The 22,293-nt window shown below is 40.3% G+C and overlaps 1 protein-coding gene across 1 annotated transcript; it reads right to left on the reverse strand.

Moving 5' to 3' along the window:
* Window positions 1-19,386: 19,386 nt before the first annotated feature.
* Window positions 19,387-21,337, reverse strand: LOC139545751 (cytochrome c oxidase subunit 7C, mitochondrial-like). The gene is made up of 3 exons (XM_071353865.1): window positions 21,126-21,337; window positions 19,876-20,022; window positions 19,387-19,482 (listed from the first exon to the last, which is right to left on the reverse strand). The coding sequence occupies exons 1-2, from the start codon at window positions 21,198-21,200 to the stop codon at window positions 19,906-19,908; spliced, it is 192 nt and encodes a 63-aa protein (XP_071209966.1). The 5' UTR covers window positions 21,201-21,337; the 3' UTR covers window positions 19,387-19,482; window positions 19,876-19,905.
* Between the last annotated feature and the right edge of the window lie 956 nt (window positions 21,338-22,293).

A 22,293-nucleotide genomic window follows, 5' to 3' on the forward strand; every position in this document is an offset into this window, starting at 1 on the left:
GATAAACGCCAGGGGTGCATGATTCCATTATGGGGAGACCTTTTCCTACTCTACAATGCGGTGTCTAATACATTTTTTATTACGCAGATGGAAAAGGAGAGCTGAGCAACTCTCTCTCGATTAACCACTGTGGGAATACAAAACCAAAAGGGATGAAGATAAACTTTTTTGAGCTGAAAAGTCATCCCCCAGCTTGTTGGAAAATGCTAATAACTCAAATCTACCAGTTTTGAGGATCATTAGTGTACTTCAGAAAGTTCTGCTCTTTCCCAAACGTTGCTCTTAAGTGAAGCCTCACTAGAGGGACCAGCTCTTGAGGATGCCCTGAGAGAGAGGTTCGCAGTGGGATGCTCCATGTTGCTGCCTGCCTGTCTGCAGCCTTACTGCTACTACAAAGAGACCCACATTTACACACCAACTCAAGTAAAAATTACAACGGCATAAAATTAGACATTAATTCGACCAACAAAGAGGGTCTCCGATCGTCCCATGATGTGTACAGTGTGTTGTTAGTAAAGTGTGGTGCTGGATGAGGTCCTGGGAATCCTCTGGTCCAAAGGGCTTTGAAAGGAACCATTCGGAACATGGCTGAACCGGGGCCAAGCCAAACGACGCCTGCTCCTTTCATCACAACATCTGGGGTGCCCCAAGAACATTCCGGAAGGGTCCAGTCAGCAGACAACCAAACAGCTCCCAGCACATCCGTCTCCATCCCTCACCTCCTCCTCCGGCCTCATCCTCCTATCCTTCCCCCATTCCGTGCTGGACACAAGCCTCTCATTCATACCATACTGGTACGGTCAGTTCTGTTCATTGGTGCCAAGGAAACTGTTGTTGTAACACCCCTGCCATCCCACCACTGACAGACAAAGGCTGGTATTAAGATGTCTGTGTATAAACTCTAACTGCACACAGTGCTGTAAGTCAATGTGGCAGGTTAGCCCTGAGCTTCCCTCTGCCATCCATGCTTCTGATGACAAGAGTATGTATGCATCCATCTAGAGTCTGGCTCCTCCAGTGGTTCCCTCATACATACTGAACAAAAATATAAACGCAGCATGTAAAGTGTTGGTTCCATATTTCATGATCTGAAATAAAAGATCCCAGAATTGTTTCATATGCACAAAAAGCTTATTTCTCTCAAATTTTGCATACAAATTTGTTTACATCCCTGTTAGTGAGTATTTCTCATTTGCCAAAATAATCCATCCACCTGACAGGTGTGGCATATCAAGAAGCTGATTAAACAGCATGATCACTAGACAGGTGCACCTTGTGCTGGGGACAATAAAATGCCACTCTAAAATGTGCAGTTTTGTCACATAACACAATGCCAAAGATGTCTCCAAGTTTTGAAGGAGCATGCAATTGGCATGCTGACTGCAGGAATGTCCACCAGAGATGTTGTCAGATAATTGAATTAATTTCTCTACCATAAGCATTTTAGAGAATTTGGCAGTACATCCAATCGGTCTCACAACCGCAGACCACTTGTAACCACGCCAGCTCAGGACCTCTACATCCGGCTTCTTCACCTAGCGTTTGCCAATTTCCTCCCAAGCCCACCCATAACTGTGTCCTTGCCCAGTCATGTGAAATCCATAGATTAGAGCCTAATGAATTTATTTCAATTGACTGATTTCCTTACATGACTGTAACTACTTTAATGGAAGCTATTCCGGCTTACGAAGTCCATTGTTGCCAAATGACAGTGGTGTAAAGTACTTAAGTACAAATCATTTAAAGTACTACTTAAGTACATTTTTGGGGTATGTGTGCTTTACTCTTTATCTTTTACAACTTTTTATTTTACGTGACTACATTACGCCCCAGACCATAACGGACCCTCCACCTCCAAATCGATCCCGCTCCAGAGTACAGGCCTCGGTGTAACGCTCATTCCTTCGACGATAAACGCAAATCCGCCCATCACCCCTGGTGAGACAAAACCGCGACTCTTCAGTGAAGAGCACTTTTTGCCAGGCCTGTCTGGTCCAGCGACGGTGGGTTTGTGCCCATAGCCGACGTTGTTTGCCGGTGATGTCTGGTGAGGACCTGCCTTACAACAGACCTACAAGCCCTCAGTCCAGCCTCTCTTAGCCTATTGCGGACAGTTTAAGCACTGATAGAGGAATTGTGCGTTCCTGGTGTAACTCAGGCAGTTGTTGTTGCCATCCTGTAGCTGTCCCGCAGGTGTGATGTTCGGATGTACCGATCCTGTGCAGGTGTTGTTACACGTGGTCTGCCACTGAGAGGACGATCAGCTGTCCGTTCTGACTCCCTGTAGCACTGGCGTCTCAGGCGTCTCACAGTACAGACATTGCAATTTATTGCCCTGGCCACATCTGCAGTCCTCATGCCTCCTTGCAGCATGCCTAAGGCACGTTCAGGCAGATGAGCAGGGACCCTGGGCATCTTTCTTTTTGTGTTTTTCAGAGTCAGTAGAAAGGCATCTTTAATGTCCTAAGTTTTCATAACTGTGACCTTAATTGCCTACCGTCTGTAAGCTGTTAGTGTCTTAACAACAGGTGCATGTTCGTTAATTGTTTATGGTTCATTGAAGAAGCATTTAAACAGTGTTTAAACCCTTTACAATGAAGATCTGTGAAGTTATTTGGATTTTTACGAATTATCTTTGAAAGACAGGGTCCTGAAAAAGGGATGTTTCATTTTTTGATGAGTTTATTTTACTGGGTGACATTCCCTTTTTTCTTGAGTCATTTTTTATTAAGGTATCTTTGGGTACTTTTTCCACCACTGCCAAATGACCATGTAAAAAAAGTCTATCGGATTACACTTAAAATTCCCCAAAAATGTACCTGTGTGAACACTTCAACCATTAGGCTAGCTGGTGGAGCTATGGAGCCAGTCTGTCTACCCCAGATATGATCCCTTCACTGCCTGACCCTGTTTGTACACTGGCCTCGCTGGGAGATGCTGCATATTTACAGAAAACCACTTGGTTGGACCCATTTCAACATCACCTGTGGGGAAGTGCTGATTCTACAAACGCAGCGTTGGTTTCTTCCTTAATTTTCAACAAATGCACTCAGCACAGACACACACTTTGGAACCTGAAAGTTTGCAACGAAGTTAGTAGTGGTGCATGCTGCTCTCTTGTCAACACGAGCACTGTGGGTGTTCAGGGCTTTTTTAATCTCAGAGTTGGAGACCTGTTTTATGGAGGCGGTTTTGTGTGTATGTGTGTGCAGTGTACGGTTGGTGTTTGGTGGCTGTCTCTCGCAGCGTGAGACGCCACAGGGATCTCGCAGGCAAGCACTTACAAGTAGCAAGGGAGAGAGGCAAATAAAGAGACAGAGCAGAGAGCAGACGCAGCTGGTGGCACGGCGAGGCTCAAACGTATTCTCGCTATCTGTGGGAGGAGAGCTGCACTGTGAGAAGAAAACAACAACAAAGGATCATCCCTCCCCCTGCCTCACACCAACACCATTACAAAAATGACTGGCATAGACTCTACGATCACATTCAGTAACTTTAAACATTTCTCTAGATTCTAGAATGTAAAACATTTGGAACGTACTCTGTAGAGTGACACTCATTACAATAAATAAGGCCATTGACATTGTGTGTCTGTGTAAATGTGGATAGTAGTTTTTATTTTAAGCCACTGCATTATTTCAATGATTGATGGGCACTGGACATCCAGCACAAACAACAATAACAATGTTCCTCCCAGCACTCTATTGCCATTGGGATTCATTTGAAATTTGGATGAAGATTCACCAGTTTATTTGAAGGCAAACAATCTGCAATAATATGATCCTGGGTGTCACGATCGTCGTAACAATGAAGAGAGGAGGACCAAGGCGCAGCGTGATAACAGTACATATTTTTATTTGAAGACGAACACGAAACGAAAACTGACAAAATATACAAAAACAACAAACGAACGTGAAGCTATAAAACGAAAGTGCAGACACACGCAACTAACATAAAGACATAGACAATCACCCACAACCTACCTAATGACTATGGCTGCCTAAATATGGCTCCCAATCAGAGACAACGATAGACAGCTGTCTCTAATTGAGAACCAATCTAGGCAACCATAGACTTACATAAACACCTACAATGAACACAACCCCATGAAATCTACAAACACCCCCTAGACAATACAAACACCCTAGACGAGACAAAAACACACAAACATCCCCCATGTCACACCCTGACCTAACTAAAATAAAGAAGAAAACAAAGATAACTAGGGCCAGGGCGTGACACTGGGTTTCAGTATAACCCAAATACAAATATACTGTACTTTTATTGGCCAGAATCGATGGATTGAGGTTCGACACATGAATAATGCATATTTTTTATTACACAACACTTCCAGTTATTCATTGCACATTCAGCATAAAACAAATAAATTCAAAACTGAGCTAAAGTCCTCTTCGAAAGATCATTCAACTTGGAGTGTGTCGCACTCTTTAAGAATGTTTGTTAAATGGAGAATAGAAATCTAGGCTTTCCGTTAATGAAGAAGTGAGACTCTGACTAACCCAAATGTATATTGCATGAAGACAGAAAATTCACTCTCAATCCCTACTGTATTAGCACACGGTCTTTTGTGGGAACTCATATTAAAGTGGCCATGATGATTTAAAATTAGAATTTCCTCGTCCGAATTTTGCTGCTATTAAGTCGGGTGGTGCAAAGTGTTACATTATTGAAACTGGGCCTGTTTCCGGAGGCTAAATTGGGCCGAAGTGAATGTGGAGATTAATGATATTCATGCTTCAAATCTCGACAAGAGTCCCTTCTAGGTCTCTGCACCCATTATTTCATAATAAAACCATAAATGAAAGGAGTGGAAGTGTAAATGAGACTACCCAATGTGGGCCACCAAATAGTGACGTTGGGTGTCTCACTTTCTCCCCTTTGGAGGTAAAATAGCCCAGGAAATATCACCATCTCGCTCTATTTCCCACTCTCTCTCTCAAACATGCACTCACACAAGTTCAAGTCCACTCAGTACCCAGTAGGCATTCATCTCCCATGAATGGTGTTCTCCTTAAGGTTCCATACTAATTGTATAGAGTTTCATGCCGAGTCACTGACGAAATGGGAGGTGCATACACACTTCATCTTCCCCGCTGACAATCCACACACTGACAATCCACCCAGAGTCAGCCTCTTTGCAGGTATGGTGTAGTAAAAAGAGTGAGAGAGAAGAGAGAGGAGAGAGAGAGGACGGACATGGCAGAGAGCTTGGAGTTAAGATGTCCTTGAAACTTTAATGAAGCAGCACAGGCGTTTCTGAACATGTGAGACAGGAGCCAGCTGATATGACTTAATATTGGGCCAATACATTCAGTATGGCAAAGATGGTTAGGAGTGAAAGATAGCAATGCATAGCTCAAACATGATGAAGGTGATACAATCTCTCAAACCAGATCATGATATTGCACGATAACAATTCACCAAGGAGGATTCATCACGCAGCCTAACTTTATTAGGTTGGATGGAGTGTAAGGTTTCTACCATCCTATGCTTTTCCTCTAAAATGCCTTACAATCTCCCAGGATTTGAGCCAGTTAGACTATAAAGCTCCATAAACTCAGAACAAAAATAACTCCCATTCTAATAGTTATTTGAAATGATCGGTTGCTATGATATGGAGGATAATGTGATATGTAGGTGTCTCTCATCAGATAAATAGAAAATAATACATTCAGTACGGCAAAGACGGTTAGTAGTATACACTGATTTATAAGGCCATATTGGGTAAAATGCCATTTTATCTCTGTTCTTTTTTAGTCAGGTCGGTAAATAAATATCAATTGTGGTCCCATTCTCATTTGCTTCTAACAGTACCACAAATTAGAACAGGTCATGGTAGAAATAGTTTTAGTTACTTAGCTCCGTGGTCCTGGAATTCTCTCCTGAACATTTTAAAATGTGATGATCTAGTTTCGTTGGTGGAGTTTAAACACTTGATCGATGTATATATCATAGAAGAGTGTAATTGTATTTAGGACAGCTGTTTTTAGTCAATACTTTCTTGTTTTTAACGTAAAATGTTTTTGTTGTTGTGTATGTGTGTTTATAGTTTAGTTTAATGTTGTGTTAGTGTATGTAAGTTGTTTTGTCTGAAACGTTGTTACCCCTGCTGCTATTGGACCAAGTCTCTTTTGGAAAAGAGATGTTATCTCAATGAGAAAAACCTGTATAAATAAAGGTAAAATAAAAAATGTATAAAAAATCATATGGTTGTGAGTTCCTGAGATCTGACTGAACCAACCACCGCCTTCTTTGAAGTGCAAATTAGTTTATAATTAGATTTTAAATGCAAGATACAGGAGAAACCATAAATCATTTTTATTGAGACCAAACTGTAAGAACACAAAACTCAAAGTCCACAATTATTAATATTTTTCCAACAGCATGCACAATTAAATGTTGTTTTTCAAAAAAAGGAAGATAAACAACTCAGAATTGAAAGAAGACGATATCTAATGGATTTTTACCTTTTGGAACGCTTTTAGGGAAGTAGCTAACCCATTAAGTTAATGATGGTGCATGATGGTACATAATCGTTAAATGTTAATAAGCTATTATGGAATTGATCTTTAATGACTGCACTTAGTTTTAATTAGTACCTGTACATTGGGTATCAAAATGTATTTGGAATGAATAGAGTAGTGCATTTACCTTATGTGTTCCATTCTATTCGGCTAAACAGATTTAGCACTCTCGCTATCCCTCTGCACGTACACACACATACAATCTCTCTCTGTCTCAAGCATCTCAAATGCACTATGACAAACTCCTTCAAAATGCCTTGGCATTCTGAGAGCATAATACTCCTGTAATATATGCCCGATATCCTTCACAGAGCCCCTTGCAGTGCCACACAGCTAAGACGCGGCTGGCCCATCACAAGGTGTCATGTATTGTGGCATGCCATACAAATGGCCTGATCAACCGACATTTCCAACGCAGCCTTAAGTACTTTTCATAAGCCATGGGGGCTGCAGTGCAGCTTGGACCTCGTCCAAATATCATAGCACCATTGTTTTTATAATTGGCCCCCCATGCTCCCGCGAGGCTGGAACATACTAAGATTCTTAATATCAAAATAATGTGAATATTTTAACTTTTGTTTACTTGTTTTTGTATCACAACTTGATAACTGCTTGAGGTCACTCAATGGGTCCTTGGATAATTCAAAGGGGTGAAGTAGTCCCTTCCACCTTTTGAACGCCACACAACGTTGGCAATTCTCTATTGTTTCTCTCTTTTTTTCCTTCTGCATTGTTGGCAGGGGCCCGTGAGTGAGCATTTCACTGTTGTTCTATACCAGCTGTTTCCGAAGCATGTGACAAATACAATTTCATTTGATTCATGTGGGCTCCCAGCAGCGCTGAGGAGAAATATAACTGCATTCTGGGGACAAGAGAGGACACCGTGACACAATTACGTGCCAATCTGGAAGAGACATGAGGATTATTGTTCCGAGGTGAGATAAGCGGGGCTTGTTTCCTCGCCACCCAGGTGAATATGGCAACACAAGGAGAATAATAATGAGGCTATTAATAGATACATTAAAGGTCTTGCTCACATCGATACCACGGTATGGTGTCTCCCACCAGCTGTTAAACAGGTCACCATTCAGAAGGCCGCGTGGCCAGACGGATTACCAGGACGTGTACTCAGAGCATGTGCAGACCAACTGGCAAGAGTCTTCACTGACATTTTCAACCTCTCCCTGACCGAGTCGGTAATACCTACATGTTTCAAGCAGACCACCATAATCCACGTGACCAAGAAAGCAAAGGCAACCTGCCGAAATGACTACAGCTCAGCGTTCAACACCATAGTGCCCACAAAGCTCATCACTAAGCTAAGGAACCTGGGACTAAACATCTCCTTCTGCAACTGGATCCTGGACTTCCTGACGGGCCGCCCCCAGGTGATAAGGGTAGGCAACAACACATCTGCCACGCTGATCCTCAACAAGGGTCCCCTCAGGGGTGCATGCTTAGTCCCCTCCTGTACTCCCTGTTCACCCACGACTGCGTGGTCAAGCACGACTCCAACCCCATCATTTAGTTTGATGACGACACAACGGTGGTAGGCCTGACACCGACAACGATGAGACAGCCTATAGGGAGGTGGTCAGAGACCTGGCAGTGTGGTGCTAGGACAACAACCTCTCCTTCAACATGAGCAAGACAAAGGAGATGATCATGGACTACAGGAAGAGGAGGGGCAAACACGCCTCCATTCACATCGACGGGGCTGTAGTGGAGCGGGTAGAGTTTCAAGTTCCTTGGTGTTCACATCACCAAACTATCACGGTCCAAACACACCAAGAATGTCGAGAAGAGGGCACAACAATGCCTTTCCCCCCTCAGGAGATTTGGCCTGGGTCCCCAGATCCTCAAAAAGTTCTACAGCTGCACCATCAAGAGCATCCCGAACGCTTGCATCACCTTCCTCGTATGACAACTGCTCGGCATCCGACCATAAGGCACTAAAGAGGGTAGTGAGTATGTCCCAGGACATCACTGGGACCAAGCTTCCTGCCATCCAGGACCTATGTACTAAGCGGTGTAAGAGGAAGGCCCAAAGAATTGTCAAAGACTCAAGTTACCAAGTCATAGACTGTTCTCTCAGCTACCGCACGGCGAGTCTAGGTTCAAAAGGCTCCATAACAGCTTCGACCCCAAACCATAAGACTGCTGAACAATTAATCCAATGGTGACCCATACTATTTGCATTGACACCCCCCCACCACCCTTTGTTTTAACACTGCTGCTACTCACTGTTTATTATCTGTGTACCCCCTGTACATGTACCCCCTGTATATAGCCTCATTATTGTTATTTTATTGTTACTTTTTAATTTGTTTTACTTTATTTTCTTAACTCTATTTTCTTAAAACTGCATTGCTGGGTTAAGGGCTTGTAAGTAAGCATTTCACGGAAAGGTATTCGGCGCATGTGACAAATAACATTTGATTTGAACTAATGAGAGAACTCGGTGAGCTAGGTTGAACGGAGTGGCAATGATTCTTCCTTTCATTATTGTTCCCCTCACACTAAGCAACATGCAGTTGTATTATATATGTATTTCTAAGGTCCTCAAACAGCAGTAGTGGAAAAAGTACCCAATTGTCATACTTGACACAGATGTCAATTCAACATCTATTCTACGTCTATTGCACATTTTCAAATTGTGATTTCCATTGGTGCAAAAACAACCCAATTGTCATACTTGAGTAAAAGTAAAGATACCTTAAAAGAAAATGACTCAAGTAAAAGTGAAAGTCACCCAGTAAAATACTACTTCTGTAAAAGTCTAAAAATATTTGGTTTTAAATGTACTTATGTATCAAAAGTAAATGTAATCGCTAAAATATACTTAAGTATCAAAAGTAAAAGTACAAATCATTTCAAAATCCTTATATTAAGCAAACCAGACGGCACACTTTTCTTGATTTTTTTAAATTTCTGTTTAGCCAAGGGAACACTTCAACACTCAGACATAATTTACAAACGACGCATTTGTGTTTCGTGAGTCTGCCAGATCAGAGGCAGTAGGAATGACCAGGGATATTCTCTTGATAAGTGTGAATTAGACAATTTTCCTGTCCTGCCCAAGCATTCAAAATGAAACTGGTAATTTTGGGTGTCAAGGAAAATGTAAGAAGTAAAAAGTACATTATTTTCTTTAGGAATGTAGTGGAGTAAAAGTAAAAGTAATCAAAATATAAATAGTGAAGTACAGATACACCAAAAAATTACTTAAGTAGTACTTTCAAGTATTTTTACTTAAGTACTTTACACCACTGTCAAACAACCATCTCTCCATCTCACAGGTGCAGTGCATTATAACCATGAAAGAGCCATGTAACCTAGTGTACATCCTTGGTTTCAAATGAACAGAATAGCTAGTAGCGTGGCAATGACTTGTGTTGAAATGAAATATGTTTCCTATACCTACAACCAGGAAGCTGTTATTATCATTGTATAAATCAAGACAGCCGGCCAACAGTGCTGTCCTCGAGCGATGGAAAATTGCCACCTTACTCAAAGTGGGCACCAATCAACACACCTATAAAGTATTTGCCCCTCCTCGTTGACCCCATTAAATTTCTTATGATTTTATAACAAGCCGACGCAATGCAAAAAGTACACAACCTCCTGACAGATTTACTGGTTCCCAACCAGGCAAGATTTACTGTGGTTACATACCAGGGCCCGGTTTCCCGATGCAATGTAGGCTTACAAGTGGTTTAAACAATGCATCGTTCCTAAAACATATGTTTCCAAAAACCCACGCGTAATTGGAGCATGTGCCGATACTGACAGGATCGAAAGAAAGGCAGAGCTGTTCTCGGATCAGCTTTTTCCATTCACAACTTACCTCAACATTATAATTATTGCACACAATACTGACGAAGGATCAGCTCAGAGAGATATATTACCTCCTATACAGCAGCGGCGGTCAGTGCTGTTTATGATGAGGGAGGAGCATGGCCTTGTTTCTATTACACCATATTGGATGACTGTCATTCATATTCCATTCACCCACTTCAATGTAACATCGATAGGTTTAGGCTACTACATGATACTCAAATTTTCTAGCTGATCTAGGGTGTAATCATTAGTCCAGCAGTTGCAAACAAGAGTTTCTATTGGACAAATTCAGGTATGTTCATCCCCGTTTTGTTACGTTTGCTTCCGTTTAAGAAAAGTTTTTCAACAGAATCGGCGGAATGAATACAGCCCTGAGCACATGTAAACTCAGTTCACTTTCTTAGCAGCCACGTTGTATTCCTTCTGGCATCTAAGCACTCTCCTCCTCTCACCTTTTCCCTTCGCTTGTGGACTAAAATAACTTTCTAAGCCAAACCATATCATAACCTCTACATATAGCCTACATCGTTGTCCCCATATTTACAAAAGTAACATCAAAATCAACATGGCTAATATAACTAACACGCTATTAAACCCCGTACAATCATGCAGTACAGTATATAGTTAGTAAGCAGTTAAGCAGTTATACAAGTGGGCCAAGGTGGAAATAAATTTGTCAAACCAAAAGCTTACCTTGGCTTGGAAGAATTCCAGTGTTGTGTTGGATAGTTATAGCCAGCTAACTAACATAGCATCCCTCTGCTTGAGTGGGGTGTTTGAGTAGGCTAAACTAGCTAGATGCAATTGCTAGCTCCCTCTCTTTGCTTCTCCTTCATTTTTGAAGAAATTAATTTGTTCAAAACTGTTCAACTACTGTCTTTCTCTGTCTTTGAGTCAACTACTCACCCCATTTTATGCACTGCAGTGCTCACTAGTTGTAGCTTATGCTTTCAGTAGTAGATTCAGTCTTTGATCCAATGATTGGGTTGACAACATGTCAGTTCATGCTGCAAGAGCTCTGATAGGTTGGAGGACGTCCTCCTGGAGTTGTCATAATTACTGTGTAAGTCTATGGAAGAGGGTGAAAGTCATTAGCGTCCTAGGTTTTGAATTGAAGTCAATTTACCCAGAGGAGAACGGAAGCTAGCTGTCCTCCGGCTACACCATGGTGTTACCCTACAGAGTGATGTTGAGGCTACTGTAGACCTTCATTGCAAAACATTGTTATTTAATAAATTTTTGGGTGACATGGAAATATATTTAGTGTAGTTTTATCTAAAAATGATAACTTTTTAAATGTTTCACAATTTTTATTTTTGGGTGATTCTGCAACTTCGGGCACTTTGGCCCTGCAACTTTCAGAAATTAAAACTTATTGAAACACCATTTTAGCAGTATTATAATTGTTTTTGATTTGTCTAGAAACAATATCTGATAATGGCTGCGATCGTACTTTTCAGCAATGTATATATTTTTCAAATGTTTCGCACACAGTCATAGACAAATGTTATTTCCATCACGTCATTAAAACATCCCTTTTAGTTGAAAATGAAATATCCTACATTTATCACACATGTCTTATACATTTGTAGATGATCTTGTATTGAATATTATTTAAAGTATATTTTTTAGGTTTTCCTAATATTAATAATTCAACATGACGCCTGAATGTATAAACTTGACTTTGTGACAGCTGAAAACATTTATTTATCATGAAAAATAAGATATTTCCACCCAACCTTTTTTGAGATTATGATAACCATTTGATTTCCCTATCTAAAACAAATCAATCAATGTAAATTAGACATAATATGCTAATTTACCTCAAAAATGTTGTGGAAATGACAAGGTGTGGTGGAAATAACATCTACGTAAAAATGTATGAAAACAATATTTTATTGCAAATATTTTGAACAACCACTGTTAAACATTTAATTAATATAAGACAAAGTAAGATTCCAAAAGTAGCCAACAGCCAAAGCTCAAGGAAGTAGGCTTGTGTTTTTGAGAGATTGGCCCAGATAACAGAGGGGTCATCCGCATAGAAGAGCTCAGTGAGCAAAGTGAAACTGTATAATTTTTGGTATATCCAAAATAGGTGTGGAGGGTCACCTGCTTGTGAGAATCACCAAAGTGAACTGCCTGGATATTACGAGTGTATTTACACAGGTAGTTCTCTGCAAAGTCAATATGTGCAATGATCTACTCTTTCCGCAGATTCTCTTTTAATTCTCTCAGTTTGGAGTATTGGTGTCGAATGTATAAACACCATGGGACCACGCAGCCGTCATACCGCTCAGGAAGGAGACGCGTTCCGTCTCCTAGAGATGAACGTACTTTGGTGCGAAAAGTGCAAATCAATCCCAGAACAGTAAAGGACCTTTTTTTTTTTTTTAACCTTTATTTAACCAGGAAGGGCTCATTGAGATTTAAAATCTCTTTTTCAAGAGCGTCCTGGCCAAGATAGGCAGCACCAAGTCATTACAAAAAATTACAGACAGACAACAAAAAAAAACTACAAGTAATCTAGTAAAAACCATTGAGTTCACAAGAGTATAACAATATCAAAAACAGCAAATTAAAAACATTGACAGGTCAGGGAATCAGCCTCAAAATCCTTCATCAGTGATTTAAAAACACCAATCGGGACAAGTTCTTCCAGTTTAAAAGTATTTTGTAAGGTGTTCCAAGACGATGGCGCAGAGTACATAAAAGACCTTTTACCAAATTCAGTTCGGACATTTGGAACAGTTAGCAGGATAAAGTCTAGCGAACGAAGAGAGTACCCACCACATTTCTGAACAATAAAAATGCCCAAATAAAAAGGTAGTAAACCCAAAATGGCTTTGTAAATAAAAGTATACCAGTGACTGAGCCTACGAGTGACTAGAGAAGGCCAGCCAACCCTGGTATACAAAGTGCAGTGGTGCGTAAGGGTTTTGCAGTTTAAAATAAATCTCAAAGTGCCATGGTAAAGAGTGTCAATTGATCTCAAACACTGAGCGGAAGCATTCATATATAAAATATCCCCATAGTCTAGTAAAGGCATAAATGTAGCTGATACTAGCCTCCTTCTGGCTTCAAAAGAAAAACAGGCCTTATTCCTAAAATAAAATCCCAATTTCAGCTTCAATTTTTTTGTAAGTTGTTGAATATGCAATTTAAAAGAGAGGCCGTCATCAATTAGAATTCCAAGATATTTATATGAGGTTACAACCTCAATCTCCTTGCCCTGACAGGTAGTAATAGGTGAAAGGTTCAGAGGTCTATTTCTTGCATTAGAAAACACCATTAGTTTAGTTTTGTCAGTATTGAGGATAAGCTTCAATTGACACAAGGTATGTTGAACAGTATAAAAAGCAGTTTGCAAGTTCTGGAAAGCTTTTGTAAGAGATGAGGCACAACAGTAAATAACAGTATCATCAGCATAAAAATGAAGTTGTGCATTTTGGACATTTTTGTCTAAATCATTTATATAAATAGTGAATAAGAGAGGACCAAGTACAGAGCCTTGGGGCACACCATTCAGGACAGACAATTTAACAGACATAAGCCCATCAAATTGAGTGCACTGAGTTCTATCAGACAGATAGTTAGCAAACCATGCAACTGCATGCTCCGAAAGACCGACACTCAACAATCTCTGCCTTAGTATAGCATGATCAACTGTATCAAAAGCCTTAGAGGAGATGCTGGAGGAAACAGGTAGAAAAGTATCTATATCCACAGTAAAACGAGTCCTATATCGACATAATCTGAAAGGCTGCTCAACAAGGAAGAAGCAACAGCTCCAAAACCTCCATAAAAAAAGCCAGACTACAGTTTGCAACTGCACATGGGGACAAAGACCGTACTTTTTGGAGAAATGTCCTCTGGTCTGATGAAACAAAAATAGAACTGTTTGGCCATAATGACCATTGTTATGTTTGGAGGAAAAAGGGGGATGCTTGCAAGCCGAAGAACACCATCCCAACCGTGAAGCACGGGGGTGGCAGCATCATGTTGTGGGGGTGCTTTGCTGCAGGAAGGACTGCTGCACTTCACAAAATAGATGGCATCATGAGGCAGGAAAATTATGTGGATATATTGAAGCAACATCTCAAGACATCAGTCAGGAAGTTAAAGCTTGGTCACAAATGGGTCTTCCAAATTGACAATGACCCCAAGCATACTTCCAAACTTGTGGAAAAATGGCTTATGGACAACAAAGTCAAGGTATTGGAGTGGCAATCACAAAGCCCTGACCTCAATCCCATAGAAAATTTGTGGGCAGAACTGAAAAAGCGTGTGCGAGCAAGGAGGCTTACAAACCTGACTCAGTTACACCAGCTCTGTCAGGAGGAATGGGCCAAAATTCACCCAACTTATTGTGGGAAGCTTGTGGAAGGCTACCCGAAATGTTTGACCCAAATATACCAAATACTAATTGAGTGTATGTAAACGTCTGACCCACTGGGAATGTGATGAAAGAAATGAAAGCTGAAATAAATCATTCTCTCTACTATTATTCTGACATTTCACATTCTTAAAATAAAGTGGTGATCCTAACTGACTGGAAATTTGTACTAGGATTAAATGTCAGGAATTGTGAAAAACTGAGTTTTAATGTATTTGGCTACTTCCGACTTCAACTGTAGGTCCTGGATGGCAGGAAGCATGGTCCCAGTGATGTACTGGGATGTACGCACTACCCTTTGTAGCGCCTTACAGTCGGAAGCCGAGCAGTTGCCATACCAGGCGGTGATGCAACCGGTTCGGATGTGCTCCATGTTGCAGTTGTTGAACCTTTTGAGGATTTGGCTACCCGTGCAACATTTTTCAGTCTCTTGAGGGCGAAAAGGCATTGTTGTGCCCTCTTCACGACTTTCCTGGTGTGTTTGGAACATGCTAGTTGGTTGGTGATGTGCACACCAAGGAGCTTGAAACTCTCAACCCGCCCCACTACAGCCCTGTCGATGTGAATGAGGGGATGTTTGGCCCTCCTTTTCCTGTATTCCACGATCATCTCCTTTGTCTTGCTCACGTTGTCTTTGGGGAATGTTGTCTCTCCATTTTCTTCATCAGTTGATCATACTTTTTTTTGTATTTCTCAGGTTTCCGTAAAACTCTAAGACCTCTGTATGTTTTTGGGCGACCTCTTCCAACCTTCCAGCAAGTTTTTGGCTTCTCAATCCTGTTGAAGACTATGAGGAAGGGGTGTCAGAGCGTGCATAAGGGGCAGGTAAGTTTGGGGCAGGTATGTTGGCCTCATGTTCTGGCTGCAAGTCATCTGGTGACTGAGGTTGTGTGTTGCCTGATAGATAGGTGTCCATTTCAACTGTTCTTTTTAAAGTCTGTCTTCTAATATGCCGGTTGCCTTTCCATTGCCTTCTCTAGCTTCTTTGTTCTCGCTTTGTAAACTCAGAAATAGATTTCACTTCTCCCTTCTCTTTTTCTTACAGTAGCTCTCCCTGTCTTTTTGCAGATGTTCCTGGTATCATATAGGATATTTTTTTATTTTGTTTCTATGTCTGTGACCTCTGTGCTGTTTTATGTGGCATCTTCTAAAAAAGCAGAAAAATACAACTTAAGTTTCAAATTGTGCACACCTTGGAGCATTTTCTAGATTAAATTAATTTAAAACATGATTAAATAAGCCTAAAGTAAAAAAACAAAATTAAAACTAATAACAATGGATTTTTGTCATTTCCACCACAGTTAAGTTTGTGATGGAAATGACGCTTGTACAGTTTGAGATAAATAACAGACAGCTTAGCCTTTTCATACATGCTGTGGCTAGTATTACAGCTGGCATATAGTTTATACTAAATCCGTAAAATATATACACTACTGTTTGGGGTCACTTAGAAATGACCTTGTTTTTGAAAGAGAAGTACATTTTTATGTCCATTAAAATAACACCAAATTGATCAGAAATAAAGTGTAGACATTGTTAATGTTGTAAATAACTATTGTAGCTGGAAACAGCTGATTTTTTTAATGGAATATCTACATACAGTAGGTGTACAGAGGCCCATTATCAGCAACCATCACTACTGTGTTCCAATGGCACATTGTGTTAGCCTATCCAAGTTTATAATTTTAAAAAGCTAATTGATCATTAGAAAACCCTTTTGCAATTATGTTTTTAACAACTGAAAACTTATGTTCTGATTAAAGAAGCAATAAAACTGGCCTTATTTAGACCAGTTGAGTATTTGGAGCATCAGCATTTGTGGGTTCAATTACAGGCTCAAAATGGCCAGAAACAAAGTACTTTCTTCTGAAACTCGTCAGTCTATTCTTGTTCTGAGAAATGAAGGCTATTTCATGTGATAAACTGCCAAGAAACTGAAGATCTTGTACAACACTGTGTACTACTCCTTTCACAGAACAGCTCCAACTGGCTCTAACCAGAATAGGAAGAAGAGTGTGAGGCTCCGGTGCACCACGGAGCAAGAGGACAAGTACATTAGAGTGTCTAATTTGAGAAACAGATGCCTCACAAGTCCTCAACTGGCAGCTTCATGAAATAGTACCCGCAAAACACCAGTCTCAACGTCAAGAGAGAAGAGGCGACTCTGGGATGCTGGTCTTCAAGGCAGAGTTGCAAAGAAAAAGCTTTATATCAGACTGGCCAATGAAAAGATTAAGATGGGCAAACGAACACATACACTGCACAGAGTAACTCTGCCTATAATTGAACAGTGAAAATGTAGGTATAAAATGCATCTGAAAAGTAGCTAAAATACTTGATAGAGGTGATAAAAAAAATCTGGGGTGAACTTAACATATAAACATATTTTTTTAAATAAAATCCTAAAAATGTACCCTGAGGACACAGAATCAGCCTTTTTTTTTTTTTTCACCACGGGGGATTATCCTCCCCTTCCTCCTCTGTGGAACCTTCATTGCTATACAGTATGGCTGCAAATATTGAGATGGCTTATTTTAGCTCAATTGGAATAAAAGTAATAATATTCAACGACACTTACTTGTAAAGAACAAGTGTTTTCAAGTTTAACTTTAGCAACGATTGTTTTCAAAAAGATCATACCTAGCCTGAAAATCTACCCTGCACCACATCCCCAAAATGAGTGCAGAGCACAGGCAAATTAAAATGACTTAGTTTTGGAATATTACCCGACACTTTCCCAGTACCTCTCTTTTCTGTTCTTGGATATTTATACCAGTGGTGGAAGGTTATTGAACTGAAACAGGTTATTCAATGAATTTCAGCTGAAGAAGGAACACACACAGAGAGAGCAAGTGAGAAAGAGAAAAACTATTCCATCCATAAAGCTATAGCAAAGAGCAGAAGGAACTGGATGTTTCGGTTCATGCCCTGCATTCAAATTGACATTCAATTTCAACGCTAAATACATTTAAGGCTTTTGGCAGTAGGACAAATAGTTCCATTTTATAACAACCCTCTAGGCTTTCCATACCTTCTACTGAATTTAGTTTTTGACAGACCCAAAAATCTAAATCAGTCTTATCTAATTTAGTGAACATTGAGATTTTTCTCCAGACTGAGTCAATCATCTTTTGTGAAATTCAATATTCTGAAAGTGTGCTAGCAGCATGCTATTATTGAAGCAATTTTGTTCACACCTCAAGACATAATTCTATGGACCTAACATCTCAAAGGCCAACTGCTTTCTTCAGTTAAAAAAGCATTCATTTGAGATAAACTCTGCATTCAGGCAGTCTCTATGGCAGACAGGAGATAGAGCCTCCTTCAACTGCATGGAAATACAGATAACTGCCCAAATAAAGGAAATACCAACAAGTGTCTTAAAGGAATATTTCGGGATTTTGGCAATGAAGACATCTACTTCCCCAGTCAGATGAACTCATGGATACCATTTTTATGTTAGAGGTAGTTTCCCAAGCCAATGCTAACTAGCTAGTGCTACTTAGAAATTAAGCTCATGCTCTATCACAAGAAATTCCATCATTTGGTGTTTTGCTGGTGGGAAACGCAGTCTCAGGCGCTGCTCCAGAATCTCTCAATAAGTATTCAACTGGGTTGAGATCTGGTAAATGAGACGACCACGGCATATGGTTTACATCGTTTTCATGCTCATCAAACCAGTCAGTGACCACTCGTGCCCTGTGTATGGGGATATTGTCATCCTATGGGGCCATAGCCATGGTAGCCAAAATAATGGCCTGCCCAGTATTTTCATACATGACCCTAAGCATGATGGGATGTTAATTACCTAAAAGGTCCAATGCAGCCGTTTTTATCTCAAAGAAGGACAGTGTTATTGCTTCTTTAATCAGAAGTTTTTCAGCTGTGCCAACAATTGCAAAAGGGTTTTGTAACACACCGTGCCATTGGAACACAGGAGTGATGGTTGCTGATAATGGGCCTCTGTACGCCTATGTAGATATTCCATAAAAAATGTGCCGTTTCCAGCTACAATAGTCATTTACAACATTAACAATGTCTATACTGTATTTCTGATAAATGTTATGTTATTTTAATGGACAAACTCTCAGAAACAAGGACATTTCAAAGTGACCCCAAACTTTTGAGCGGTAGTGTATATTATGAAGTCAAATACACACAGAAAATACCACTTGGAAACAAACCTAGTTGACAACTTTTTGTACAGTCGGCACAAAACAGAAAATAAGTCTCAGACATGCCTTCTCCCCATGCCTTCTCTTACATTATTCTGAAAACTCGCATAAAAATCATTACTCCATGAGTGACACTTCTGGAGATGCGTATGCTGAAGCATGGCATCACAGTCTGGACCACAAACTCAAGGTTGTCACTAGCTTCTATAGCCACAAAGTCATAATCATGGCTAAACTCTGCCCATTTCCACAATGTATCTTCTTAAAATCTGATTTTAAACAAACACACTGCTAACCTTATGCCTAACCTTAAATTAAGACCAAAAAGCAGATTTGTTTTCATGAATTTTTACAATAGCCAATTTTTACTTCGTGGCTACAGAATCTAGTGGAAACCCAAACTCAAGGAAAAAAACGTATTTGAACAATATACATTTGAGTGAACTTTATTTACAAACACAATTAGGGATTTCCATTCTCCGAAGCGAATGGATTTCTGCTGGATAAATATGTTCTGGGCGCAGACCTGCAAAGGACACAAAAGACAGATTGATAAGAAGGCTTACACAAAGCCGATGACAGAAATCCAATTTCTGAGTAAACACTAGAGATAAATGTGACAGTGACGATTGAAATTCAGCCTAACATCAATCAGATATGTATCAGGGTTGGTAATAAACTATCACATTACCATGCTAATGTGCAAGCTTATCTTAAAAGCTGAACTGAAAATAAACTTGCGTGACATTTGTAACTGTCGCCCACAGACACCGATAATTTACTTGAGGTCTGCTGTAGAATAAGATACAACTACCGACTGCGTGATAGATGTCAAAGTCTGGTAATTGTTCCAATCAGGATGCATGTAAATGCCAAACAGTGCTGACATTCAGATGAAAAATAGAGCAGCGGCAATTACCTTGGAGGTTACGTGGCATGCATTGCCACTTCACTTCTTCAGGAGCTGGTGTCTGACGACGATGAAGGGGAAGGCAAAGCCACTGCCGAAGAACACCACCATCATTGCCAGCAGACGCCACTTGTTGTCCACTGAGAATGGCAGGTTCTATCAAACATAAACACAAAGACAACATAGGTATTTAGAGAGAGCTGACCATGTAATAAGCTTATCACAGTTCCACGTGACTGAATACATGGACAAGGTTATGTCCGTCTAAGTGGGACTGCAGCCAACATCAGCTTGAGGACAATCAGTGTCAACCAGTACAATTGGAACTCAATGCAAGACTTTGAAAGTAACGTTAGCTGTCGGTACTTGCTATTCGGGATCCTACACCATCAATGGACTGGCAGCCATTGAGCCAGGACTAAATGCAGGAAGTGTGCCCTTCAATTGGTGCTGTGATTTGTTGAGTCAACTCAACTGACATTACAAAAATGCAATCCATTGCAAGAGCCACATCAGCTTGCAAAATTTGAATGAACATTATACATTACCATTGTAATCCGGTATCAGTTGACAAAACATTCTAAAATACCATAGAAATTATTGCATCACAAAACCAGGCAGCCATTGGGAGTGTACCCTTGAGTTTCCCTGTCAATTGCTAGGGTTAGAGTTTCCAAGCCTGGTCGCAGATTTGTGACGACGTTGTCTTATATTTTCGACATAGGCTGCAGTTACATGGCATGCTCAGTCTCAGTTTAATCGTACAAATTGACGATTTAACCAATAATGTAGGTAACTACCTCGCTAGCCCTAATAATCATATTTAAGAGGGACGTTAACCACTCCATGTCCTTTATGACGACGTGAAGAAGTTTATTTCACAGTATCTTCTGACAATCCAGGACTAGTTAACGTGAGCAACATTTGAAGAATTCGCTAGAATAAATTAATTGACTAATTTAGCTAGCTAGATGGCTACGGATGGTTTGTAACGTTAACTAGCTACCTACCCAACGTTAAGGCAAGTAAAAACCCCACACAGGAGTCAAATAGACAACGACCTTGACTACAATACGTTAGATATTGGTATGTATCTCGATATGAATCATAACTACCTAAATTAGCACTTAGTTTTGACACGACAAACCTGCAGATTAAGGCTACCTAGCTTATGACCTACACACGCAGGCTAAACCTAAGGTTCTTACTGCGGCTTTATTTAACTAATCTTTATAACCTTTATTTTTTTAGGAAATTACCTGTCCTGGTCCCTCGCCGTAATGCGATGAGCGAACCGCAGAGGTTGTGAATCGTCGTACAACCTGACCCAACATTATTATTATTTGCTTGTTCCTTCAACCAAGAACAACAGCACCGTGGGTTGCTGTAGAGAGAATGTTGAACAGCCCTACAGGAAATCTAAATGCGAGGCTGGGGCTGGGAAATGTGGTTTTCCAGCAGATGTAGTCTCATTGTCAAGGGAGTCATAACAATAATTTATGCAGGCCATAAACTGTCATCCAACATTAAACCAACGTTTTCACTCAGACATAAAGTAATATTTACTGAATGTCAAGTCATTTAAAATTAAAACATTACCGTGTAGCATCTATTCTGAGCAGAACTGGAGGTAGCCTATACAGTTAAGTGCAGGTCGTGTATGATGTGATGTACACTGAGTATACCAAACATTAGGAACACCTTCCTAATATTGACTTGTACACAATCCATATCTCAAGGCTTAAAAATTCGTATTCAACCTTTCTCCTCCCCTTCATTTACACTGATTGAAGTGGATTTAACAAGTGACATCAGTAAGGGATCATAGCTTTCAACTGGATTCACCCGGTAAGTTTGTCTCGGAAAGAGCAGGTGTTCTTAATGTGTTGTATAATCAGTGTATCTGATGTTGGTAAAATGTGTTCCTGTGATCATATGGGTGCATAATTATTTCTATAGATATTATCAAAGAAATCTGTATCTCTATGGCCAGGGATGTGATAGGCTAAACATTCTGGAATGAAGCTTTTCCAGGTAGGACTGACACTGTACACTCCGATAAACCTGCTGAAAGCAATTAATGTTACAATGTTTTATGCTGGAACTGGACCTTAACTTTTATTTATGCTTATGTGTGCAAAACGGTGCCATACACCCACACACCTTCATGTTAAAACACTGCAGGTGATGTTTAATTTATGATATTGAAAGTGCTCTTTTATTCAGAATGTGTGCATAACCCCACCACTCCCATACACATTTTTAATAGCTTTACTGCATAGAAACGTTTTAACCGACTCCCATTTATACCCGATTATCTCTCGCTTTTCATTAGATAGTTAGAATGGTATGAAGCATTCTCAAAGTCTATTTGATTAGGATGACCATGATTAGGATGACCATGAACTCTTAAATTCCCGGATGATG

This window comes from Salvelinus alpinus, chromosome 19 (assembly GCF_045679555.1).
Source record: "Salvelinus alpinus chromosome 19, SLU_Salpinus.1, whole genome shotgun sequence".
NCBI classification, from domain to species: Eukaryota; Metazoa; Chordata; class Actinopteri; order Salmoniformes; family Salmonidae; genus Salvelinus; species Salvelinus alpinus.